Below are 27,952 nucleotides of genomic sequence, written 5' to 3' on the forward strand. Positions count from 1 at the left end.
TGTATTCAGATGATCTATGCAGATTGTGCTAGATTTTGTAATCTTTTGAGAATGAGCATGCATTCCCCAGGTAGCTCATCAGTCTCTTAAAAACTAGAGATGATTCATGTCAAAATTATTGTGTTGATTCATTGCAAACGTATCCTAAGTAGACAGAACTGACCCAGATAGTTGCATCTGGAGTCTTGCAAATCTTTTTTTAATTTTCCACTATTTTGTCTCCCAGAATCTTGAAAAATTGCCACAAAACCCCCACAAGACACTCATCACCCCCCCCCCCCCCCCAAACACTACACATACAAATCTTACTATTTTGATTGTTTTTTGGCTCAGACCAAAAAAAACAGTAAGAGATTCTGAACAGGTAAACAGCACAGAAAAGGAAAATTTACAGACATCTTGATCACAGCTGCTGTGTAAGTTACTTTGTAACACTGGAAGGATTCCCCACAACCAAATATCAGGGAATACATTCCATACTTATGACATACAAATTTGAAGCCTATTTCATTCCCTGAACATAAAAAGAGATTAGAAACATTCATGAATATATGGCGACCTAAATTTTGGAACTAGTATGAAGGAGAAAAAAATAGGCATTTCATAAGTGAATATTGTAGTGAATAGTCTTTTTTTCCCCTAAAGTGTATGAATAAATTAAATTTCTATTTATATTTACATCTGTATTCATTATATTAAAAGAGGACAAAAAAAAAAGAAAAAAAAAAAAAAAAAGCTTCTTTCCTATGGTAAAATGTGTCATATATTATTTGTAACTTGATTGATCATGCTCCAATATTTTATCAAATGACTTTTAGAGTTATTGTTGCATTTCATAACATATTAGAAATTCTAGGGCATGAAATGAGCTTCAAGCTTGCAAAATGAAAAACATTAAGAGATTAAAAACTTTAACAGACAATACCAGTGCTTATCCATTACAGTAGTATTTAATTTATTTAATTAACCTTATCATATTCTATTTTGTCTGGAGAATTTTATCTAAATTTCTGCTTTAAATACCCAATTGTCTAGAGAAGTGGGGATTCTATAGAGTTCTGCTTGGTTGGTCTATTTATTTATTTATTTTGGTGACACCATTTTCCCTCTGCATTTTTTGCAGGTATTTTTTTTAATTATTATTATTATTTATTGTCTCAATTTTAATGCTTCTTCAGTCCAAATTTCAGTTTTTACTGTTAGATTGGTTATGAAGAGCACATTGGAAATGTTCCAGGTATTACACAACTAGTATTGCACAGCATTGCAATGACCTAGCATTGTAGGGCTAGGTCCCTGGTGCATGACAGATAAATTACCAGCAGTGCATTGGAGCATATGAACAATGTTCACATTTGGTTGGGCTGTGGGGAATATTTGGTGCTTCTTTCTGGGGGTGGCCTCATCCTCAGAGGTGATCTTTGGCAGAGGCACCTCGGCACTTGGTAAAGGAGCAGTGGGAGGAACAGTATGACTGTGTAGCATCAAAGATGACAAGAGGTGATGGACAGGGACCCTGGAGCATTTTCAGAAACAGCTGTGTTCTCTATGTAGGGAAGGAGTGTGAGTGAGTGGCTGGATGGGTGGTGGATTCCATGGATGGAGTCTGGAAGTTTGTGTTTTTGGGCAATAGGAAAGAGGCTCCTCTTTGCCACCAGATCTAAATTTATTGTATTTATGCAGTTTCTCAAAGTCAAGGCAAGGGAAAAACCTCTGCCATGGGAGAACATGAAGGAAGGTGAGCCAGAGCTGAGCATAGTGTGGTAGGAGACAGTGGCTGCACATTCCCTTCTGTGGGGGGCACCAGGGTGCCCATCTCCCACCAGGCTTGCTGTCACTGGAAGCTTCTTGCAAGAGGCAACTTTACTAGAAGAAAATAAAAAGGGATTTCCATCTTTCTAAAGGTATTCTACTCCATTTCATAGCTAAGCACTTTATTATTTACTTTGTTGAAACTCTTTAATTGCACTCAGCATTTATAACTCACTGTAGCTTATTTAAAGAATTCATACGCAGAAAAGAATCTCTCCTTCCAGAACTAGTTATTTTCAGGGTAGAAATGAACAGAAACTATGTGATTATCCTCAGGAAAAGAAATTATACCATTTCTTACAATAAAGAAAAAAATGTTGATTTGAGGCCAAACGGTACTTGAACATCTCAAACTTCAGAATTTTACCCAGCAATTTTCTTATTAAGTACATCTTCTGTTGGTACTATAATGTATATAATGTGAAAAGTTGTCCAGTGTCATTTAAGATAATAATCCTTCTGCTGAAATTTGAAGATTATATGTGCATAATCTTTGTAATTCTCTAGGACTGTTCCTTTTGCTAAAAACATCAGTGTTTTGGCTAGTCTTTTTTGAATGGTGGCATTTTGCATGCTTTCACTCGAGAAAGACCAAAATGATTTCTGCCTGCACACTAGCAGCAAAGTGTTAGTGTGTGCTATAATTCATGTGTTGAGATGTTTCATAATTTCAGATCCACCTGGTGTGGATACTCATACGCTTCTAATTTAAAAACATGAAAGATACTATTCTGGTTATAAAAAATAATCATATAATCATATAATCATTTATAATCACTGGTCACATAATGTAAAGACCTACTATATAAGTTGCAATATATCTGATCAAATGATCTTGATGTTCAAGATATCTACCCAGAATCTGAGTTTGTGTTCTATATAAGCTGATGTACTGTGTAGCATCTTGAATCTTGGTGTTCCTAATAAACTAAACTAGAATAAGATTTTCAGTAATAAAAGTGCAAGAAGTTGCATAGCAAAGCATGCCAAATAAAATTTGGAAACACCCACAACAGGTGGGCAGGCTGTTCTAAAGTTACTTGATAGGCGCCTTGAAGATGGAATTTATTTTTCCAGTAACTCCCATCCCATCCCCTCTCCCACCAAAAAAACAAAATACATTTCTCCTCAGAGGGAACAAAAGGTTAAAGTATTTCAAGACAAGAAAATGCCAGGGGAGAATAAAATAAAATAAAATAAAAAAAAAAAAAAAAAAAAAAACCTTTAAAATAAACTCCTGCCTTGTTTTTCAGACTGAGTACCCTGATGACTGCTTTCTGACTCACTAGGCAGCTGTGTCTGCATCAGAACTGGGCATAGGCAAGTCAGATGATGTGGGACTTAAAAGCAGTATTATGGCTTAAAGCAACTTGTTGGAGCTACTTTAGTTTGCACAGAGATAAGCAGTCAAAGAAGTCAGTTTTGGGGAATGCCAATTACTGACCTAATTAAGAGTTCACCAGTTATGCAGATTGGTAGCTGATGGACGGGGCAGCCTAGGAGCACACCCATGGACAGACGTGCAGCCCAACAGCTCAGAAATTAAGGCTTGTGGACAGGATGAACAATCATTTAGTCAGGCCACATGCCTGTTTATTGAAATACCTGTCTAGAGAATTTAGACATGAGACACCAAGATCAGCTTGATTCTCGGAAGTTCCCAAGCTTTCCTAATCAGGATAAAGCCTTGACTGCCATGTTTTCCTGATCACCCTTTCCATGTGAATGTCTCTTGACTTCAGTCCAGAACAACTTAGGCCATTTTTAGCTTTTTGTTTTGCTGGGCTAACTTTTCTGCTGATGGAGCTGGTTAAAATGACTTGGTTCAGTTCTAGTGACCACCCCAGCTTACACAAGGAAAGCAGTGAGAGTGCACAGTGTGCAGCTGGAAGTGGGGGAGGGCTGAAACCACTGCTTAGGCTCTCTTGGGAACTTCTTGCCATTACAGCACTGTTCAAGAAGGCTAACATGCAAACATATTAGAGGGCTTTCTGCTTGTGGTTGGCTCCCAAAAATCAGTCAGAATTTCAGGCTGAACCTCCCTTCCCATCTTCCTTGTAGTCAGCATGGCAACCACACCAGAGTTTTCTCTCTCTCTATATATATTTTTTTTTATTTTATTTTTTTTAGAGTAAAAACTAAAACAAACCAACTTTTAAAATACTTCTGTATTTCTGAAAAACTGAAAACTGAGTTTTTTCTTTGATGATTGAAGACTAATAGAAATTTAGAGCACAAATGCCAATTCTCCTGCTGCTCACATTGTCCTAATAGGGTGGGCCACTACCTTCAGATCCTGTATTTCTCATCTTTCAGCCTCAGCTCTCTTCCTGTGTTGCAACAAATTCTGAAAAACTCTAGTTTCCAGGAGAACCTTCCTCCTGCAATCACATGGAGATCATCTTTCTCTCCTTCCCTACGGATGCTCCATACCCTAGTCACATGTGGAGCTAGAATATGGGGTACCAGGGAATATTCTTCTTTCCTATCCAGCCAAAACCCATCCATAGACCATAACATATAACATATATAATAAATAAGCAAATAACAGAAAAAGCTTCCATCCTGCTAGAGACTGGCTTTCCAGAAAAAAAAAAAAAAAAAAAAAAAAAGCAGTTACTGAAGTGGTGATATAAAGGAAGTGTCAACTGTTTGGATGTAGTTGCATGCTGACATATGATAGCCTGCTGAAGCCATATTTTTGGCAAATGCACAGGAGGCAGTGACTCCATGAGCTGTTCATCTGATCTAACAATTTGCTGCTGCTGAAATGAAGAAGTCCTGTTTCCACCTCATCCTCCCATTTCTGGTTTGTAACTGTGTGGTCCTGTCCTTTGTCTTCTGGGCTTTCATGCCAACTTCTGCATTCCCTGGACTCTCTCATGAGCCAATTATCTCACTAGAGCAGTAGTAAAGTATAACAAGTGTATATATATATACACACACACACATATATATATATTATATATATATATATATATTTTTTTTTTTCTGGCTTAATTTCTTGCAATGTGAGTTTGTGAGGTAAATCAACTCATGTGAAATCCTGTCATTCTTGGTGCCAGGCAAAGGTAAGGAGTCGAGGAGTCCTGTTAGAAGCAGGGAGGGAAAGGGTAGTGCTGTCCATTTTCTAACAGAAAGTCAGCAGTTGGCAGTGGGGAACCACAGTCTAAGGTGCAAATTATTTAAATTATTATTATACTAGGGAACAGAGAAAGGAATATAAGAAATTTTAAGAATGATAACAAAAATATTTTTTTATTCCAGAAGAGAAAATATTTTTTTTATTCCAGATGAGATTTTTTTTTTCTCCAGAAGAGAAAGATAAAAGATATCAGGCACACCACTGTTTAAAATAAAATAAAAATTAGTAATAATAAAAAATCTTCAAGAGTAGATGTTAATATCAAAGAAACACACAGGATGCAGTTCTAAGAATAGTATCACAGAAAGTTTCTCTGGCAGATCACCTGAAGGGTCTATTACTTTCTCTGGCAACCTTTGAATAAATTGATTTTGCTAACAAATCACTGTGAATTGAGTAAATAATTGAAAATTATCACATCTGAGTACTGCTCTTTGGTTAGCAGTCCTGTATAGAAGAAATGGAAACAACCCTGAAGTTTGTAGTGAGTAGTTAATTGTATGTTTTGGTGTTGATTAATATAGCACATCTCTGTCTTCAGGCTTTTGGAGTCAGTTATGCTGCTATTAAGACCTGCATATTAATATATATAGTTTATTTAATGTGAAGAAACAAAAACTGGAATAATTGTTTTAAAAAAATCACTATCAAAACAGGTGTTATACAATATAAGGTTAATCACTGGCAAACATATTTGAAATATTTCATAATACCAGTTTTATAATAATTACGCTATTGCATCTTGGTATCCATTGCCAAGCTTGAATAAAGGTTCTGAATACTTAGATACATGAAAACAAACAAACAAACAAACAAACAAACAAAAACCCTATTTAATCTACACAATATACTTACATAAAATGTTTCTATATTCAAAGCTATCACTACATAAATAGAGGTCTCTAAGCCCAGCTCAGTTCTGGATGTGATTCAGGTTGCTGTGAATGATTGCCAAGGCAGACTATATAGCCCATCCCAATTTCAACCTGCCCTAATTCCCTTTATGAGTTTATTATTTAGTGCTGGCTTAGTGCTCAGAGAGACCCAAACAGGAAGTGTCTGGGCGTTCTCTGTTCATGAAGTGGGTGGGATGGAGTTCTTTAGAGAAAACAAAATACGATCCACCTACAGATCATGTTAGGCCAGCTCCCCAATTTCCTCTAAGTAGAACAGAGGCTTTTGTTGCCTTAGTTTCTGGAATGGTCTACTAGTCAACAGCAGAATCCTAGTCTCCAGAGAGAACATCATTTCTGTATTTCTGGTGGCAGCACAAGATAGGAAATAAATGCTTTATTTAGTTATTTATTTTCTGTTAAATATATTTATATATTTAAATAAAATATTTAAATGAAAAAAATGGTCTTTTGCTAAAAAGAGATTATGCAAGGTCACTGAACAGACGTTGTTTGTTAGAGTGTTAGGACTTCCACTCAGGCAACATTCCTGGATGTTTAATTTTCCATTCCTTTCTTAACAAAGAGAAGAGTGAGTACTGGAAACTGCATGCTAAATTTCAAAGCTTAAATAGAGAACATCAGCTACATTTGTACAGCCAGATTACTGACGTCTGTCTAAAACTCAGGCGTTCCAGATAGAATTTAAAATTTTTCTTCTCCTCACTAGAGGTGTAGCTATTATAGCGCTATCTATTTTTCCTTGGACACAGAAGCTGGAAAGTACAACCCATCTGCTTCCTCTGTAAAGTATAATCAAATCCAAATAGCTTATTTTAGTTTTGAATATGTGAATTTCAGTGTGGTGATACTTGAGTGACAATTTACACTGAAATGGGGATCCAAAATAATTTTTAAGAAAGTGTTGAGTCCCAAAAAACTGTTGGATTATCTTTTTTTCCTGGAAGGGTATAATATGAAATAGCAGTTCCATCTTACTTGAAATGTCTCACCTTTTGTAGCCGTGGACTCCCTGCCCTAGCAATTGTTCTTCACATCCCAAGGTAGAACCCAGATAGTGATAACTGTTTTTTGTTTGTTTGCTTGTTTGTTTTGTTTTGTTTGTTTCATTTTTGTTTGTTTGTTTGTTTGTTTGTTTGTTTTTTGGGGGGGGGGGGGGAGAGAGGGAGGAGGGGAGAGGAGGAAGTGACTGGTTTTGGTCAGATTAGCTCTGTGAGCTGACAGGGGACCAAGACGAACATGAGCACCAGAGCAAAGGGTGGCTCAACATGCTGCTGGGATGGTGCAAATGAGCACCTTGGTTCTGGGGAGGCCAAGCAGCCTGACTATGAGATTAATGTTGTAAAATTACCTAGGCTAACCTAAATGAAAGGAGTGAAGAACCCTGAAAATCTAAATAGAATGCTGTAGATCTGTGTGATGGTGGGTGAATTTGAAATTTTCATGTCAATGTACTGAGGTTTTAGACGTTAATAGTTAGAGTTCTACAAGAACCACAAATCACCATTAATCAACCTTGGAGTTGAGAACACTAAGCTGTACTTAAAAAATTTTTAAAAGTTTGTTAATCAATTTTACCTGTATTACAGTACTAGCATAAACAATACACATTAAGAGAATGCCAAAACACAGTTTATATTTCATTTTCAAATACTCATGCTCTGTTCAGCTTAACATAAAATATTTCCAGTAAATTTATTTGTGTACTATTGTATTATGTTCTTCAAACTACAGAATATTGTTTAAAACTAAACCTCAACTGTTCAAATTGCAACATGATTACAAACAGCAAATGTGCTTTACTTTAATTATTTTAATGCCAATTTCTACATATGTTTCTTCTCCTAAACAAAAATTTCAGCTCACATTACCTGTCATAGTTCCTTTCCAAAAATAAGGGTTGTTTCAAGGTAGACAGTTTTTCTTAGTTTAATAACTAGAAGGATTTTAAATGTGGCAAAATCTTTTACAGCAGGATTTACAGTCCATTTCTTCTGCAAAGGTTTTAAGTGGAACTGAACATTTGAGAGGAAGGGGTCATTGGGACATCATGTTATTTTATTTCTGGCTAATCTATTTTATCACAAAGCTTATTATTTGTCATAATGCCAATAATATCAAGGGTGATTGACAAATATTTGACAGGGAAATGCATCCTCCTGAGTTTTGGATTAATGGACTGAATGTACAAAGCCTCTTGTTATTTCTGTTTCTGTAAGTCATTTTCTACAGGACACTAACACACATTTGTTTTCACTGTTTCTTTATATTTCCCTAGTTTTTACTCCTTTCTAAAAGAAAACCTGATAGAGTCTGCCTTCAGCATAGTTATATTAATCTGAGCTACATAAAATTGAACTACAATAAACACTTCTTAAAGCTTAAAAATAAAAACATTGAACAGAAGGAGTGCTTGGCTGCCCCATGCAGCTGAACAAAGGAGCTGACGAGCACACCTTGCCTTGTTTCTCAAAAATATAAACATATTGATTTAAAATAAATAAATAAAACTGCATTTATGCAGGACTCAAAAACTGAACAATATTTTGTGGTGGAAAAGTTGAAAAGGGGTATCTTGAGCTCTGCTGTTCAGGGATTTTGGAGGGTGAGAAGGAAAATGCAGTAGATCGGTATGCAAAAAGTTGGCCATCCACTGAAACAATGATGAAAACGAACAATATTAGCGATAATTTAAAGATCTGCATAGCAGCACGGTTAAAGGACAAACGAGAGGCTTTTCCCGAAAGCAGGCTGCGAGACCCCCACCGCCAAGGGGAAGCGAAAATAGGGCTAAGGGCCAGAGCAGGCGCGGGCGCGGTGGCTCCGCGCTGCGGGCGCCGCTCCCAGCGCACCTGCGGAGGCCGCGCAGAGCCCAGCGGGCGGCCGGGGCGGGCGCAACGCGGCGCAGAGCAGCGGGGCCATGGGCAGCGCAGCGGGCGGCCCGCGGGCCACCACGCCGGGACAGCAGCTCCGCGCTCTTTTCTACGTGCTGCCACCCGGGGAGAGCTCCTTCCGCACGCTGGAGGAGGTGCCCGACTACGTGGAGAAGGTGAGAGCCCCTTCCTCTCCTCTCTCCCCGCAGCATCCATCCCTCCCCTCCGCTCACCCTGCGTGCAGCCAATGCCTTCCTCTCTTCAAAGGCTTGGGGAAGCGATGACTGCAGGAGAGCACCTCAAATAAGATTAAGTACTTTGTCTTTCTGTCTCCCTTCACTCCTGGGCTTGCTGGCAGTGTAGCCAAGTATTCTAATAATGTATTCTAAGTGAAGGCTTGGATGCTTTCTCCTAATATCACTTTTCAGAGGAGCACCTTACATCTGAAGGTTGGTGCTAACATTGTTCACATTGGCAGAGCTGAGTGATATAATGACAGCAAACTGAACTGAGTAAACCAGAATGCATGATGCTGTGTTGGGCTATTCAGGCTAGGCTTCTACCTTGCAGATCTTCAAACAAGCAAGCAAGCAAGCAAGCAATAAAAGAAACAAACAAACAAACAAAAAAAACACTAATAATTTTATATATATATATATATATACACACACACATATATTTAGAATCACTATTTAAAATAAATAAAAAAAAATACACAAAGATTGTTTAAGATAATTAGAACAAATATTTGTTTTGGGACAGTGCAGATTCCTAAAGTTTCAAGGCAAGAGTACAGAGGTCAGGCATGAGAACTCCCTTGGCAGCAGCATATCTCTCCCTCCCCTCCTGCCCTACTGGCTTGTCCGCTTTCCAGGAGATACCTTTGCACCCTTCTGTCCTACCTATTGCACATATCTTGGTACATATCTCAAACTGCTGTGCAGTAGCTGCTATTGGGCTGTAATGGGGGTGTCATGGACTGTGCAGAGTAGTACAGCAGTGTCAGCAGATTTCTGGGAATGTCAGTGTTCAGCAACCCGTCACTGATGGTGGTTATCAGCAAACACGGCCCTTTTGGATAGGGTAAGCAGACAGCTGCTGCAAATCCAACCTGTGTACACAAAATATGGTCGATGGACTGATCCCAGAGGCATTTTGCAACAAAGCTATAGCACAATGGTCAGGCAAGTCTGTCTAGAGCTTGGCAGTTTTGCCTAGTCAACTGATTGCTTCCTCCAGCTCTGTCTAGTGCTTATCCCAATCCCTTTTACTGTTCCCACATTTTCAGCTGAGTATCATTCAATTTCTTGCTAGCACTGTTCCTTAACGTCCCTGAACTTCCTTCTCCCATGCAGACCTGTGCAATATTCAGCTCAGACCTTGGCCTAACCTGTGACTGTTGATACAGGGCAGACAGTTATGAAAGTTTGCGGAAGGATTCCTGATACTTCTTTGCATTATAGAAGTGTCTGCAGGCTCCTGCTCTTGTACGACTCCCTTGTGATAAGTTTGTAAGGGAATATGTACCTAGCAAAAGTTACACTAAAAAAGTTTTTCAGCTATAATTGCTGTCTGATAGGTTAGCCTATTATCTTAGGCTTATAGCTTAGTCTAATTTGTGCACGGTATTCTCTGGTTGTAGTTATATTACTTCATTTTTTTTTAGAAGCAGGGCAGTTCCTGGTCTCTGCACTCTGCTCTGTTGGCATAGCTGTATGTTAAGGCCCCAAGTCCTGTTCAAAACATGGTCTGATTGGTTACCAACGACCAGTAAGCAATGTTCTGCAGTGGGGTCCACGGGGAAATCACCCTTCCAGCTAGACTCCAAAACTCTGGGAAAAGGGGTCCAAATCCTGGACCACAATCATGGAATTCATTTTTATGCGAGCTTTTGTCAGGTAGACTTTGAAAACCTTTATTTTCCCTCAGTTGTAGAAAGAGAAGAGAAAGTACAAGTCATTTTTTTTTCCTCCAGTTTAGAACCCAGCTCTTACAATGCATACCAATGCTTACCTTGTCCTTTCACAAGGACTCAAAGTATAAAAGAATATACTTTGCTTGCTCTGTTTCTTGGATTCTCTCGATGTTCTGCAGATGGGCAGAGAGAGTCCTTCTCTCTCTTTTTTTTTTTTTTTTTTTTTTTTGTGTGTGTGTGTGTGTACAGTTTTCATGAACATAATTTCACTTCTTGTTACCTTCTGGAATTATCATTTATGTGCAGAAAAGACTTTAGTCTACTTTAGTAGACTGAAGTAGACTTTTAATCTACTGACTGTAGTCACTGTAGTCAGTCCCAGGAAGAGAGTGCGCTGTTCCTTCCTCTGAAAGCCCCAAAATGGAAGCACTAAATATAATAATTACTGTTTTTCTTTTCTGTTTACTCTCTGTTTTTTAGAGCCCAAAGATTAAGTTCACATTTACACTCAATCCACGCTTCTAGGCTTTGCTTCTAAATAATGAGGCACAGAACCTGCTTATTTAATTCTATGTGAAAGTTGAGAATCTTATGTTATGAGGACCTGGGACTTTAAGAAAACAAACTGTTTCAAGGCTTGTAATAAAATCATGAATTTATGCTGACTTTCAACTTAGTATTATTTTTTGCAACTGTATGAAATAGAAATTGATTTAAAATGGTCCTTTGCATTGTGTAAGAATTGGTTACTTGTAAGGGAAACCCTTTATTCAGCATTCAGAGTAAGACTTCCAAGTTATGGATCAGTTATTCACATAAACCACAAAAACTAGTGCAAATCCCCATTAGGCATTTCTGCTGATGGGTGAAAAGAAAGCAGCTGGTAACAGAGTAAAACATTTGTAGATCAGAGGATATCGAAAGGGGCCAGCTTCCATCTCTGACCAGTGAGGTCAACAGTGGCTATTGCTTAATTTTGTGGGACTTTGTTTGCAGGGACAATACTTGAAAACTTTTCCTGGATATGTAGGAGTTACCTTTCTCCCTCATGTTCATTAAACATCTTAATTGTCATTTTAACTACTACCCTGCACACTTATCCCTGTCTGCCCTCCCTTACCCCCCCCCCCAAAAAAAAAAAAAAAAAAGACAACCAACTAACCATCCAAAAACCTAATGATTAGGCTACTTGAAACTTGTCTGCCTTACTGACTGCCTCATTTTTTCCTGTATTATTTCTGTTATCCTTCTGCTGTCTTACACTTCATCCCAAGATGATAAGCTGTTAGGGACAAGGAGTGCCTTTTCCTTCTGTTTTTATGGCATCTAACTCGATAATATCCTGATCTATGACAATAACTATTAGGTATTATGTTCACAGAAATAACATATACAAGTTCTGAGGTAGTTGATTTCTTTGATCTACTTTGGACACAGCATAATGTGGGTGCATGGAAGAGAGGTAGTAATATCTTAGGTACCAAGAGGTATGTCATAACACTTTCCTTTCTCAAACTCTTTGATAGGCAGGAGGTTAAGACTGTCTGAATGTTTCTGTATCCTCCTTGCTGTGACACTCCCTATTTGTGAGTCAAAAAGTGGTGTCAAATATTTGGCTGTCTCACAGCTTCACAGTGGGAAGAAAATATTTAATGAAGTCAATGGGAAAGAAGTTGTATTAGTATAAAGCCAAGTATTTTAACTATTTCAGAAGTTGCTAGGTAAAGTGAATCGCCATGCAGTATACAGGAATTGTATATTTCCTGTATGTTATTTTCATTTATTGAATAAAAGAAAGATCCCAGTTATTCTGCCCTGAGCCCTTTCAATTTGCAGTGCAGCTTCTGCTATTGCATAACTTTGAAATTGTCTATAGTCTGTGCTAGAGCTGGCTCTTAATTTTCTGGTAAAATCTTTCTTAGTGGTTCTCAAGAAGACCATTTTTATCTCTGATGGATGTACAGGCATGGTTATATGGCTTGTTTAGTAATTTAGGAATCTTTTTTAATTATATCAACTAGAAAAAAAATAAACATCTTATCTACTTAGAAATTATTCAGTTAAAGCAAAACAAGGAACATTTATATTTTTTCTAGGATGCTTCAATGACCTCTAAGAGAGTGCATTTTTTTTTTTTTTTTTATTGATTTCAAATGTACAAAGATTTACCACACTGGTTTTGCTGGGTACTGTTTAGGATTTATCCATAAGCTTTCCTTTGTTTTTGAAACTTTTCTATCATCGGCTAATGTGTATCCCAAACAGGCCTTTAGATTCCTAAAGTACTGTTAAAGTTCAAGCTAGGCATCTAAATTAAAAAGTGCCATGTTGATATTAATCTCTGTTCATCTGTTATTGTAACCTAACCCTGAGCTGCTGCAGTTGATGAACTTTCATATTTCCTAGACACTATAAATCTCTCTCTGCTTGCATGGTTTGAATCATCCCATTCTTCTTTGACTGAGAAATCTGGTCTATATCCATCTTAGTCTCTTTGGTGTCCTAGCTTGGTAGGAATTCCCGGATCACATCTCACTTGGCAACAAAAATGAGCACCCTCCAAAATGCAATGGCATTTGCAGAAGCAACGTGCTTCTTCCATTAAAAAAATGTATAGGCAGGAGCAACCTCTCTCATACGGTGCAGTGTGGAAGGTTTCAGTATATGGATCTATATTTTTGCAGTGACTTGAATGGGACAGTGAAAAAAGTCTAAGGGGTACAGGGACCAGTCTAGCAGTGTGATGTCTCCCATACTGGTGAGTGGATAGTCTAACAGGTCTTGTACTTAAAAGGTCTCTATCCCTTAAAAAATGCAGTGTGAATTTTATGCCTTAGTACCAGCAAAAAGGAGTTGTTTGAATGTCTCCAAGGTTACCTAAGCTTTTTCTGCAGAGCAAGGGAGGTGGTTTAAGGAACATTCAAGTTCACAAAGATCTGATGCAAATAAAATAGCTACTTCCTATATTCCTTGCTGCAGGCCTTCTGGTGGTGGTCTTGGTGTCTGATGTGCTGTTCCTGTCTCATCAGTTTTTCCTCCCATAAACTGCAGGCACTATCAGTCTGCACTGATGAAACATGGTGTTTTCACAATAATTTTTGCCAGTTCTACCCCACTAGTCACATCCATACCATTCTCTAATGGGTGCTGTTCTTGGGCATTTTCATCTTGTCCATTGATCTGGGACTCAGAATATACAGTGTGAGCTGAATTGTAGACTGGAACAGTGTTGTGGGTGAAAAATGTTTGTCTTGCGCAGTATTATAGTTTTCTTCAGAAAGGCAGTAAATAATTTGACAGCTAGTATAACCCAAAAGAAAAAAAGGGAGCACAATTTCTACTTGATCTGGAAAGAATACAGGCCCACATTGGACTTTGTTTCATAGTTATTTCACATAATTCATGGGTTCTCTAGTTAAAATGCATATGGAAGAGCTGTTGCTATCAGCAGCAAAAAGCATGGCAACAGATATGTTAAGCAGAAAATAACTCTAATGTATCTTTCAGATAATATTGTTGGATGCCAAATTCAGTGGCTGAACACTTTCAAATACTGCTTACATATTAAATTGAAAGCAGATTCTATTTTACCTTGGAGTTAGAGGAGTCCACAAATGTTGATGCCTTAACTGATTTATTTGAAAATAAGAAATGAGTTTGGAAAGGCTTTTTTTTTTTTTTTTTTTTTGATGCATTTAATAATTTACATGCACACAATAGAAAGTAATATATGGGATGAAGTTAGTGCATTGGATTTATTCTGGTGGCATCTAAGCCTTGGCAGCCTTGGTCGTCCTTGTTTATAGTGTCCATGAGGAGCTTTACTTTATTATCAGGGTGCAATAGTAGCTAGAAAGATGCAAGTCAACCTGAGAAGTATCTGTCTGCATAATCTGCTCTTTGAATCATGTTTGGAAGAACCTTAAAGATTATCTAGGTTCAATCTCCCTGCCAGGGTCAGTGACACATTCCACTAGATCACTAAATCAGGTTTCCTAAAGCCCCATCCAACCTGGACTTGAACATTTGCAGGGATGGGGAATCCACACCTTCTCTGTGCAAACTGTTCCAGTGCCTCACCAGCCTCACAGTAAAGAATTTCTTCCTAAAGGAAACTGAAAAGGCAGATCTAATCCTACTTGTGTTCTGACTGCTTTTCTTCCATTTCTTTTTCAGAGTATTCCTTTCTTCATTGCTTTTATTGTGTTGGAGTTTGCTGTCAGCTGGGTTCAGAAGCATAAGCTGTCAGGTCGAATCAATGATGGCATAAGTTCTCTTTCTTTAGGTATCCTGTCTCGACTGCCAGAGTAAGTATATGTGTTATATTAGCTTAAGGTTGTTTGCTAGCCACTGAGAAGGAAGAAGAAAGAATTTAATGTATTTAAATTGTTAAATTATTGAAATTGTTATTGCTAACCCAAAGTGATTAAATAAAGCATCTAGATTTTACTTTGATAAATTAAGTTGCATAGAGAGCATAAATGTCTTTTTAATCTGTAAAACTAAATATGATACTTGCAGGATATTTTCCTGTTCCAATTATATTCATCCATATTTGATCTTGGCTGTCACCTTTAGTTGTTTCTGGGACTTCAGTTAACTGGTGTCTTAGATTATGTTAAAATCTGAGTTTTTTTATTAACCTGCAGAAAGGAGAGAAAAAGAAGTCCTTTATATTCATTAGCCTTTAAAGTAAAATTGCATGCATATAACCAAATAGAAATGTGAATAAACATGTGATTCAAAGCTCTTTGAACTCAGTCATGATCTTGTTTGAGTTCAGTGGACTTCTCAGAGGTTTTAATGCTCAAGAGAAATGTTGCAAACATGATCATCTGTTTTTTTCTCTCCTATATAGAGGTCATAAGATTAACCTGAATTACTTCATGGTGGATGGAGTTGTGTTTTAAAGAAATATACATTATAGATTAATAAATATTTAATAGTAGGGAATCCAGCAAATTCTTTATATAAAAAGATCTAAGTGATTTTCAGAAGCTCTAAATGCTTCTAAGGAGTATTGTGTCTTAGATCTGCCTTTTCATAAGATGAGCTTCCAGACGCTAGATTTTATTACATCTTTTCTGTTAAAAAGGGATTCAGTTTCTATTCCCACTGTATGAATTTACAGATTACCGTTGTTGCATATAATCTTATTCATTACATGAAGAAAAGTTTCAATTATTTGAATTTGACTATACTGTATATTTTCAAGTCTTTCAATTATTCCCACAGTTCTTCTGAATCCTCTACAGTTTTTCAGCCTTCTTAATGTTGATGTCTCAAGTGCACTCCATATTTCAGAATTTGCTACATAAGTGCCAAGTAATGAAGTCATTTGTTCTCTATTTCTACTTGTTGTTCCTCCGTTTATATATCCCAGGTCCATGTTAGTCCTTTGAGCCATCTTTCATCCCCAAATATATATATATATAATTTTTAGATTGTGGTTTGCATTCCTTATTCATAGACAATATGTTCTTATATTTGGCCACACAGAAATATATGGGTAATGCATTTGATCAACCTGAATATTTTGAATCAGTGCAATGATGTCATTGCTACTTACAGATCCCTAGTTTTTGTCATTGCAGATTTTGCAAACAAAGGTATTGCTAAAATACATTAAAAGAGCACAGAAACAAAAAATTATCCGTACTGTCAAGTAGCGACCATTTTTTTCACACTTAAATTTTGAAATACATAAATCACCGAATTTGTAGTCTATTGATGTTTGAATTTGCACATTTAAAAAAAAAATGTAATAAAGGAAAAGTTTTGATAAGATCTATATACCTTTAATTTAGGTACAAAAAAACCTTGTGATTGATCATCTTAGTTTTCACTAGTAACTGTCTTGAATGAAGTCATTTAGGGAGTTTGGCAGATAAATAATGTCACTTATAGACACTCTCCCAAACTTATATATCTTGAAATAAGAGACAATAACTTTCAGAAATTATCTTGAACTTTTGAGAAATATTCAAAGTAACATCTAAATGGAGAGTTGCATGAAGCTAGTTTTTGCAACTAGCGAGCAATCTATACTCAAACTATTTTGATATGATCTGTGAACCTGATGCTGAAGGAGAAACATGCAATTTTGTGTTATATTTTAAGCCATAATAAATTATATAAAGTATTAGACTTGTATGCACTGAAACACACCACTAAAGAAAGTTTACTCTAGTTTTCATGCAGCTAAAACTGAAATTATTCAAATATAATTTTTTCAAATTACAGAATTTTTCTAGACAGTCATATACTTCAGATTTACCATGATGAATGCTTATTTTTCTTATCTCAAATATTCAGGACTGATGAAGTTAGGGGGACTGAGATATGTGTGATGGAAATTTGAATGGTTTTGTGAGGTCTTTTGGCTGTATTTTAAGAATACTAAAATGCTTCAGGGGCACTTATTCCTGGAACGAATGCTTGTTAAGAAAACTAATGTTGCATGTGTAGAACACAGCTTAGCAAGGTGCTGAGTACTTTTATTATTTTGGCACTCAGTACTCTGCTGCAGAATTTGGCTTGTAGGCTAAGCAGTTTTCTTTTGGATAAGAATTATTTTGTGAAGTTATCTTGAGTGAGTGAGCTAAATGATCCTTAAGGACATAAACTTTGTAGGATCAGGCAAATCGGCAGTACACTTACTCATTGATACACCAGCACAAGAAGTCTCTTCCAGGTCACTTGTACTGCTTTCCTGGCTGGAAACACAAGACCCTTCTCAGCAGTTCTATCCAAAAAAAAAAAAAAAAGCTTTTACAAAGCTTTGAAATTTCTTACTGAATGTGAAAGAAACAGTTTACCCTTCTGTCTTCTGCTTCCATGGTGTGAAAGAAATGGGTCAGAAAAAAAAAGGAGGGGGGAAACTGCACACGCAATCCATTGCTAAGACTTTCACTTCAGTCTTTCCCTTTCAGGAAGAAAAAAAGGTAGGGAAAGCTGACAGAAACTGCTAAAACAATATTTCAGCAGAACCCACAGCATCAGGGGAAATAGTAGTGCAAATCATTAACAGCTGAAGGTTAGATTAACACACCATTGATTGTATCCTCTCCCAGGGACTAATTTTCATTTTCTCAACTAGCAGGAATGGTTTGCCACTTCCTTAAAAAATCTGTGGTTGAATCTAAAATGGTGGGCTTCAGTCTATTAGTTAGAATGAAGCTTCAGATGCATCATTGCAATGAGGTCTTTACATTGTATGGAAAAATTATTCAGCCTCTGAGTATGTTTTTCCATTTCACAGTCTGTATAACAAGTGCTGCATCTCTTGAGGGAAAACAATATTTATTCAGTGTTTCTTACTTCATTGTTGGAGAAAATGCAAATCATAAATTGTTGATATTCCTATGCCAAATATTAAAAATGTAGGTGCAAGAAGAAAAGTCTAATCAGAAAAGGCAATGTGGTTTGTTTTTAGGCTTATTAGACTCAACAGCATGTAGAAAGTAGAATTGTTTTGTGTGTACATGTTACTTCTTGTAAAATAGCACATACATTTCTTATATATATTTTTTTTCCTTAACACATACTGTGCATTCCTTTGCATGTATGAATGCTAAATGTTATATGCAATGAAAAGCAGTTCGGGGGAAAGGGACACATTTGAATTACTAACCTTACTCCCTGCATCTTCAATGTTGGTGGTTAAAAAATTTCTGAGAACTTTTATTCTAAATAAATAACAAACTTCTCTAACAAACCATTGCCAGGAGACTTGAAATGCTGCTTTAAAAATATTCTCCCAAGAGAAAGTTTATTTTGGGTATAAATATCCACTATACAAGTATGTGCATTATTTCATATTGGCCCATTTCTTCTTTTAAAGCAGCAGAACATAAATCAAATCAAAAAGTGTTTGGGGGATAACTGAGGTAGGTACATTTTCAAACTAGTTGGGAAAGTCTCCATTCTTTATGGTCATGCTCAATTGCCAGTTTTTAGCGTTCAGCTCTGCAACACAGTCACACAGTGTGTGTGAGTTTATAAAGTGTATATATATATGTCTAACAGTTTTGTCAACAAATCTGCAATGAACTTTCCCATTTCTAAAGTGAACATTATTTTTTTTTTCTGTATTAAATGTTTGGCTTTGTGAAACACAGGAGGCTGAATTTCTCCAAAGTGGTGTTGAGCATCAGAAAGGAATGAGAAAATGTTTTTTGGATAGTTCATGCTATTATGCACTTCAAAATTGCTCATCAGCAATAACTGAATCAAAGGAGGATAGATTTTGTTTCTCCTGTAAACCAATATGGTTCAATTCTGTGTGTAAACTGGATTTTAAATAATTTTTCCGCAGAAGAAATACTGAAGAAGCAGTTTCACATACATATTAGGCCAACACTGCGGCCAAATGAAGGACCCTTGCCTGATTTGTACTTCTGTTTGAATATTCTTGCCTCTGATCGTTCTCTCCCCTTTTGCTGGCATCAGTACTTGTGTTACCCTGTGCTGAAGTGGCCCAGGAAATACATCCAGCACCACCACCCCCTCTTCCCTCCCCCCATCATACTAACCTGGATCAGCTCTTACCATGGTTCACAAAATCTTGTACCAGAACAAAAAAATGAGCATGGAAAAAAAGCAGTCAGGGGTGCAGGATAACACTCAGTTCTTTTGTAATATTACTGAGTTATCCACATAAAATTATGTAAAATTGCAGTCTGAAAACAGAAGCTTTCAGTCCTTAATAGTAGTAGTGTGCAGAACTGATTAAAATGCATTTGTTTCAAATTAGTGCAAGCAGTTCACAACCCCATAGAGCTGGCATTGTTTTTGACAAAACAAAATACTCACCTTCATGGATGCATCCATTTAAAGTATGTCCTGGCTTCCTGATGCATCTACTAGTACTTCAGTACGCTTATGAATGCAGAAAATTATAAGCTCATAAATTAGTGACTGCATCTCTTAAAAGAAAATTTGATACATGCAGTGTCTTGTAAATCATATTTCCACTTCAAGACTTATTAGCTAAATTTTTCTCTCCACATCTGCTTGAGTAAATCTTTGGACAGATGTTTACTTAGAGAATGGTCAGATGTGTTGCTTCTGATCCAGCTGCCCCCTCAGATCTGCCAACATAACTGCACATTTAATTGCTCCCTAACCTGGTCCTGACAAAGTGATCCAGCTAAAAGCAGAAACAAAAGCCCCCCAAGAACTATAAAAGAGGTGTTTAAGCTCAGCTGCATTCATTTTGACAGAGCAGGGTCAGGGAGCAGCTATGCATGCAATTATGCTGGCAGGTCTGATGGCTGGTAACCACCAGACTTTGGGCAGCGATGAGCAGATGGGGCCAAACTGGAAAGGTAATCACTTAACCTGGTTAAATTGCAAGTAAGGCTGCTGTGCCCCTACACCAACTGAACTTCTAGCTACTGCACTTCTGTCCTTTCTATGCTCATTTACATAGTCATTCCTTTATCTTGTACTGGTTCATGCGTTTATCCGATCCTGTGCTAAGGTTCAGTTCAGTAATGTGCTATTTCAGTTCAGTAAGGTGCTATTTCATTTCAGTATAGAAGCAATAAGGTTTTTGCTTAAAGCAGAAACAGACAGGCAAATGTGACTGGCAGCCAGCAGCTAGGCTGGCTTAGGCTCCACTGAAACTGCAGACACCAGCATGCCTGGAGCAGCTAGTTATGGCAATTTAGACACTACCTGTCATTAGATGTTTCCATAAAATAGTATTTTAATAGGTGACAAGTGTGAAGAGATAGAATCTACTCATCACCCCATTCCTCCCACACTTCAAATAGTGTTTTGTACTGACTGCACTGTCCAATATACTCTGCTAATTGTTTCCACATTTTGCCAAAGGTCACAGCCCTCACAGCTCTGTCAGAAGAACAGGTTTAGCAATAAGTCACTAATTCTCCATAGGTAAAGCAGTCAGAGTAGGATAAACAGCTTCAGAAAGCGGGTAGTGCTGTGCACTGGAGCTGGCAGTGCTTTCAGCAGGCAAACCTGACTCTGGAAGGGAATTCTCTAACTTAATTTAGTCAAGCTCGTGACAGGGACTGTCTGCATGAATGATCTTTGGTCTAATTCCCTTTTTTGTTGAGCTGTTCCATCATCAACGAATTGAGTGGGATCAAATCAGTAAAGGCTAGGTTAATTAGTCCATGTAAGGGTTACTATCATCTTGGTGAATCAATTTAACACAGCTTTATAAATTCAGTATAAGCTACACTGTGCTTTGGACAAATTCAAATCTAGCTGTGCCCATAAAAGATGTTAAAGCTTCCTGCCTGCTCACTGACACCTCCCTGCTCCCCTGTTACTATCTCTCACCTTCTGTCAGTGATGAGTCCTCCCCTGGCCATATCAGCTGCATTACCTTCAGGGCTTTAAAATGCATAACTTTGCAGACCTGGTTCATTTTGTTTGAAACGTGCTGGAGAGCACCTATGTGAGCAGCGCTGCTGGCACAACACAGGAGTACCAACTAGCAGCTGTGGACAGCCTGCCGTGTGTAGTGTGCTACTTTTTGGTGATGACTAAAGCAAGCTCTGAGCCAGAACACTGGAGTTTCTAATGAAATGATGTAAAAGCTACCAAACATTAAAGAGCAGAATTTTGGAGACAGACTTGGAAGAGTCAGGATATTCTCAAACTAATTGACTGAAACAACTGGTAGTCCCTACTATAATGTTCAAGAGCTTGCCATGTTTCACACAAGCCTGTCAGAAAGCCAATTACTCTTTTAGGTTCTAACCTCTTACATTGAGACAGCTGTTTGCAGAATTCATATTTGTCTACATCTTCAGTGTTGCATTGTTACTTATTTTCTAGACACTGGACCCAGTAAATGTCTCGGCGATTTTGTGAATCTCAGAGCCCAGTTTCACACCTGCTATGTCTCTAGAAACAGAAACAAGCTGTTAACATTTGTTCTCAGATACATTTGTGCTCTTATGTGAAAGTACAGACTGTTAACTGAATTTACCCTTATTAAAAATATGTTATTAATTAAGTTCCATAATCAGAGGCTCACAAAGCATACCAATTTCCAAAGCCCATTAAATGTTGCGTATATTTTATTCTGTATTTCTGTATTATTCACTAAGATAAAAGCATGAAAACTGATGAAATTTATTTTTTTTTTAAGCCCTCTAATTCTAAATTGTCTAGAGTATCTTCTGACTAAAGTACTTATCTGCTAAAAGATATATTAAGTTTAAATCAGGATTCCACTAGATGGAGCACAGGGGTAGCATTTTTAAAGCTGGCCAATATAGTTTGCTGGGATGACAGTTATGGAAATCAGGGAAAAATCTCTCTTTATGATTCTGTAAATCAGTGTTACAGAACAGAAAATAACAGACTTGTACCACTGCATATAACATGGACAAAGGCAAACTATGGCTATAGAAGTTCAGAAGTATTACAGAAGTTGATCACTAGAAAATCTTACACAAATATTTCTTCTGATTCCATCATTTAATGTGCTATGATGTGTCACTGAAGCTATTTCACTATATTTTTACAGACTATTGGAACAGTCATCTGTTATCACTTTCTTTGTTCTAGATAATTTTAGAACAAAACAGGGTTGAATTGACCTCATAACTTCTGCTTATACATGACATTTGAGAATATAATATGCTTTCTGCTAATCTAACCCAAACCTTAATGCAAATTTGCTGACTTCAGTGGAACAGTCACTATTCTGCAAGTAAGAGAGATCAAAATCAGATTCTTTATTGAAAAAATGCACTAAGTAAGCATTTGTATTACACTTGTATGTTGATATTTATACAAATATTAAAAAGTCAGGTCTGTTCCCTCACAGAATGTTCTAGAATCTCCCAAGATTGTACATCCTGAATTTACTAGAACACAGTTTGCTGTTCAGTGTGCTGGGAAGGTATAAATATATCTAAAGAAATGACACTTCCATTCTTATAAAGGTAGAAAAACCAAGCTACAATGACAGAAACTCAGCTGTACTGAAGGATTTAAACTAGTATTTGAAATCTTTTAAAGATAATTTGTAATTAAATTTACCATAGGAGTGCATATAAACTTAGGTATTACTAAGGTATTACTACCATGGGTTTTATTACTAAAGGGAGTGGAACTTTTCATGAAAATATTTAAGGATTTAATCTCGGATTTTTGATTGATTGCTTCTTTATGTCTGAAAGAGCAAAGCTAAATGATGTGACATAATTGATATAGGCATGACTTTTTAAGAAGCATGACAATGACATTTATTCTTTTGCTTTCAAAGCCCGTTGTTTCATGTTTAATTCCACCCACTAACAGAAATTAATACTAGTCTCAAGTTGGAGGATAAAAAGTGAAGTGCAGCAGGAACAGGGCTGGTGAAGAAAAGGTCAGCTCTGTCAGATGAAATCTTATGTAATACTGCACCTAATACAGCTAGGGATACCAAACTCACCTCTATTTTATTTCTTTTTGCATTTATAGTTGTTTTTTTTTTTTTTTTTTTTTTTTTTTCTTCTTGAGGAAAAGTGGGAACTGCATTATTTAGACTAAAATACCAGAGAAGAAAGCCATACTGAGGAAGAGGAGAGGCTTTGATTCAGGTTTTGTGTCTGGTGGGAACATTTTCTCAAAATATAGGTGCTATTTCCTGTAATTAAGGGCTTTCCAGAGTTTGATAATCATTTCCCAGCTGTATCATTTTGGTGAATTATTTTTTAGCCTTGGGTTATTTCATGACTGGTTTTGCATATTAAGAATAGGAGAGGATCATATTCATCTTGATGATAGAAAGCAGGGAATAGAACTCCCACAGCTCTTTCTCCCCTTCCCTCTACCTTGTGGAAAGTTTGGCTTTGAGCTAAAGCGTGAAAAAAGCCTTGACTGCAGTATGTCAGGCGTATTTCAGCTCGATTTGTGTCAACCCTAATAAGTCAGCTGACAAGGTAATAAATTGGGTGTCTGTTCAAGACCTGGCACCTGTACAGGAAATAAAAAGGGATTTCAGTTGCAGGAAGGTTTGCTTTGTTTTGCAAATGGACATTTTCTCAAGGCTTCTCTACCTCCTTCCCCCTTCTTCTCTTTACTGAATTCTTGTTATCAAAATGTTTATTTCAATTGTGACTGGAGCTAGTTTTTCATCCTGAAAAGAAAGCTTTCTGAGTGTCATTGGAAATGGAAATCCTTATACTTTCAACTCTGAAACAAAGGCTTACAGAGCATTTAATTATTCATGTATCCTTCTGTTACGTATATGGCCTGAATAATTTCCAATTACAGAATAGAAACGGCCTTTGTTCAACATTTTGAATCTTTACATTGATGTAGTATGCATCAGGCTGGGAAAAATGACTTTGTTTAACCCAGGGAAACAATGTATATGTAATATCTCACTATTTTTAATGATAATATAACCTTGTGACCGGGGTGTCTCAACGTATTTCCTCCTGTGTCTGACCTCCAAGGATGCAAGTCTGTTACAGCTCCTGAGAGCTGACCTTTTGTAGGTCCAGCTGTAGAGTTGTGTTTTTAGCTCAGGGGACCCAGGATGAGTCCCAGTGTGATGCGAGGGGGTGTCTGCAGCAGTGACGAGCCTGAGTTGTTTCCCTGGGGTCTTCACTTTCAACACACACCTCTTCCTCCATGATCAGAGGAGAGACACCTATTGTTCCCTGATCCTTTTCACTTTTGGGGACTGTCCTGGGGACCATGGAAGAGTTCCCCTGCAAATTAATTTCAGGTTCTAAGGTTGATCTGTGAGGTGGAGGAAGCAAAACAGGATCTGGCATTCTTTGCAAGGGGTCAACTGTGTGTTCATCTAGTTGAGTTTTCTTCACCTTTTCCATCTTTCATTATTCCATTGGGATCTACTGTAAGTAGATCTTCATGTCCACATGGAGAGTTCATCTCCAAGAATTTCCTTCTTGGACTTTTTTAATTAGAGGAAGTGATAATCTGACCCAGTGGAAGGAGAAGGGGGAAATGGTTTATTTTAAATAGTATATGATATATAAATATATATCATATATAAATAATAAATCACCTTTAAGTAAAACATGTATGATTTTTAGACACAGCGAGATGAAAAGCCTCTCTCAGTCAAAACAGTTGCAAAAGTGCATTCTTTGCACATAGTAAGATTATTTTTTTCAGCAGAAATATTCAAAATCCAAGATAAATCTATGTAATGTGTATAATAAGGCTTTCTATGCGGTATATGTGTTCTAGGATTCATTACTCCTTATGCAGAAGATTGGGCTAGATGACAAAAGTCCTACCTATCTGCTTCTGTCATATTTATGGTTAAAAACTTACTTTTAAATGAGGAAAAAGTTTTCATAAGTTCTCTTCAGTGTTTTCAAGAAGTGAAAAAGTAGCTTGAGGGAGAAAAAAGGGGCAATATAAACCTTTAAAACTCCAAGTGAACTTTCAGAATCTAATTGAATGCAAGCTCTGGACTTTCCTATCTATCACACTGTAAATTTTTTTAAAATACTTACCTAAGCAACTCTTCTTTCTGCAGCATTGCATAGTGATATGATGGATTACTCCAAATTAATTAGAGTAATCAGCTAACGTTATGTTCTGTAGAATTGTGATTCAAGCATGAAGGAAAAAATAAGCAAATTCTGACTTCTACAGCAAATTGTACATATAAAAATGTGTTGTGAGGTTAGCTCAAGTTTTACACCTTGGCCTTAGCTTGTGGAAAAAAAAAGAGAAGACTCTAGGGTGAAATACAAAAAGCTGATCAAAAATGGAGGAAATGTACCCGTTCACATATCTTTGAATGTACTGCAAAGGCATTATATGTTAATAAAAGCAAAAGAATAAAGTAAGAAAACAGTACCTAATAATAACTGATACTATATGTTGCAAAAGGTGTTTTAAATTTCCTGGTCATTGAAAAGATGTCAAGAAATGCCCATTTCTTTGTGTTTGAATAATATCAGCTCCCTTCTGACCTGTTGTGAAAGTGCTTGAGAATTTATACCAAACTTTACAGATGCCTCATGAGGTGAATTGCAAAAATCTGGTTGGACACATATAATCTTCTTTAAAAATATTTACAGAAAACAGCTCTTATGAAAATTAAACATGTTCCAGGTGTGTATGGCCCAACTTACGGGCATAGCTCAGTTGTTTTTGAAGTGGCAGATACACCTGCCTTTGCAACTCAAGAGAAATTCTTCATCTGCCAGCTACCAAAATGAAACTGTGTTGGTTTTGTTGTGTTTTGTTTTTGTTGTCTGAGATAAACTGAGATGTTTGTAGTACATGTAGGAATGAGCTAGTTGCAGGTACGATGTGGTAGCTGTCTGTGAGGAAAACATTAGTTCTCGTCTTCCCAAGCAACAACTCCTTGTAAGGCTTCAGCTTCTTAAGATAATATGGTGGGTGTGGTAATATTTTGCTTGTTGCCTAGTATTGGGAACTTGGAATTTTCAAATGACTTTGTTCCCCATTAATAGATAAACTATCATCACAGTCTCAAAATGTTTCCTTCTAATATCATTCAAAATACCATTACGGGAAAAAGTGCTAATGCTGGGATCATAAAAGTACTGAATGGATGTTTCTGCAAAAATATGGAGGTGAGGTGACCAAAAAGTGAAGTGAGAGCATGGGGGATGGTTCATAAGCTGAAGCAGTGACATTTTCTGAGGTTCCTTCATGTTTCAGTGCAGCTACCCAAAAAAAGACAGTGCATGGCCAGACTATTTTCAGGGACATACAACACAATTCTCACAATTCTGCGTTACTAGTAAGTGTATCTGAATTTTTTCATGTGCGTGAAACAAGTTTTTGCAGGAGACGGAGTATAATATGTCCTCCTTTAGTCTTGCAGGTTCAAGTATTTTGGGGGCTGTGCAGTAAACTAAATCACTGAAATCATCTGTATCAAAAATAATCAAGCTGAAAAAGGTGACAGGGGGGAAGGGCGTGGTGGTGAAACAAGAATTGGGAAGAAGCGTCACTGAATTAGAAATGAGCAGACATGGACAGACACATGGCATCCTGAATATGGGCTCCCATGCCTTCGTTGTGACAGTCCTGGTATTAAATCCCACTGGATGCTGAACTCAGCTGACTAACCAGAGAAGAAACTATCCCTAAGAAACTGGAGAGGAGGAAGTCTCTCCCTTCAAGTGACACTGAGCTTAAACTGTAGCAAATAACTTCTGGTACTCATCCTCAGTCCCATATCAAACTTCATCATATTTACAATTTTATTTAAAAAGTATTTTACCTTACTTATTTTACACTACATTACGGTTAGTTTTTGAGAATGATCGCCACTACACTTCACTTCTAACTTGCAAGTTAGTAAGGATGGGTTTTCTCCAGACCTGTGAAAACAGGAACACTGCACAGCACAGACTGCGTAAGGGTTTCAGCATACGTAATGCAAAAATGCAGGTGGTGAGTGGCTGATCTTAAAATCTTCACTGACCTGAAGCAATGGTACTGATGAAGTTAACAGTGAAGTTAACTTGACAAAATATTGTGGAACTTGGGCAGTGTTTATATGCTTTACAAAAAGACTCCCAATAGTAAATATACAGTAAAACAGTTCTGTAATTGCAGTTGACAAAATTATTGATAACACTCTTTGTCTCTCTATTTCAGTGTTTTATTCAGAAGTGTCGACTTAATTAGTTATATTTATGTATGGAATAACTACCGACTCTTTGAACTGCCCTGGGACTCGCCATGGACATGGTATTTGACATTCCTGGGAGTGGACTTCGCATACTACTGGTTTCACCGCATAAGTCATGGTAAGAGTTAGAGTTTTTCCTGTATTAAAATACAAATGGTGTTAATTATTATTATTTATTATAATAATTATAATTGTTATTTATTTATGAATAAAGTGAGGTATTTATTTTCATTTCTATACTTAATCAACTTTAGGTGCTCTCTTTCCAAAGTTTAGCAGAGATTTACTTGTACTTTGAATATGGAAAACAGTCTGTACATCACACTTTTATGCAATAGATACAGTTTTGTGAAAAATAAAAAAATAATAATAATAAAAAGGAGTATCTCTTGGCTAGTAGCAACACAAAAGAAAAACAAGATGTATCACAGAAAAAACTATAAATAAATGAAATTTATGATAAATAAATAAAATTTGTATGGCATAGTATCCTTTTGTGCCTGTATGGAAAATACGGCTTCATACAAAATGGAGGGGAATCAAAAGCAAGGTAGCCAAAATAATGACAGGACATCTGGCTAACTTCCTCTGCTTCTCTGTATATATATTTAACATTCAATTATTGTTTAACTGACGAATGAAAGTGGTTCTGCACTT

The 27,952-nt window shown here is 37.0% G+C and overlaps 1 protein-coding gene across 5 annotated transcripts in view; it reads left to right on the forward strand.

The window, feature by feature from the left end:
* The first annotated feature begins 8,730 nt into the window (after positions 1-8,730).
* Positions 8,731-27,952, forward strand: part of AGMO (alkylglycerol monooxygenase) — a 197,669-nt gene continuing 178,447 nt past the window's right edge. For 4 of the 5 annotated variants that reach the window (XM_027450884.3, XM_027450882.3, XM_027450888.3 and 1 more), the window contains exons 1-3: positions 8,732-8,920; positions 14,836-14,966; positions 27,262-27,413. In XM_027450884.3, the coding sequence (XP_027306685.3) occupies positions 8,792-8,920; positions 14,836-14,966; positions 27,262-27,413 (412 nt within the window). In that variant the 5' untranslated portion in view covers positions 8,732-8,791. Of the gene's footprint in view, positions 8,921-14,835; positions 14,967-27,261; positions 27,414-27,952 lie in introns of all 5 variants that reach the window. The other variant, XM_038173734.2, reaches the window with a different exon arrangement.

The sequence above is a fragment of the Anas platyrhynchos genome, chromosome 2 (assembly GCF_047663525.1).
Source record: "Anas platyrhynchos isolate ZD024472 breed Pekin duck chromosome 2, IASCAAS_PekinDuck_T2T, whole genome shotgun sequence".
Classification (NCBI taxonomy): Eukaryota; Metazoa; Chordata; class Aves; order Anseriformes; family Anatidae; genus Anas; species Anas platyrhynchos.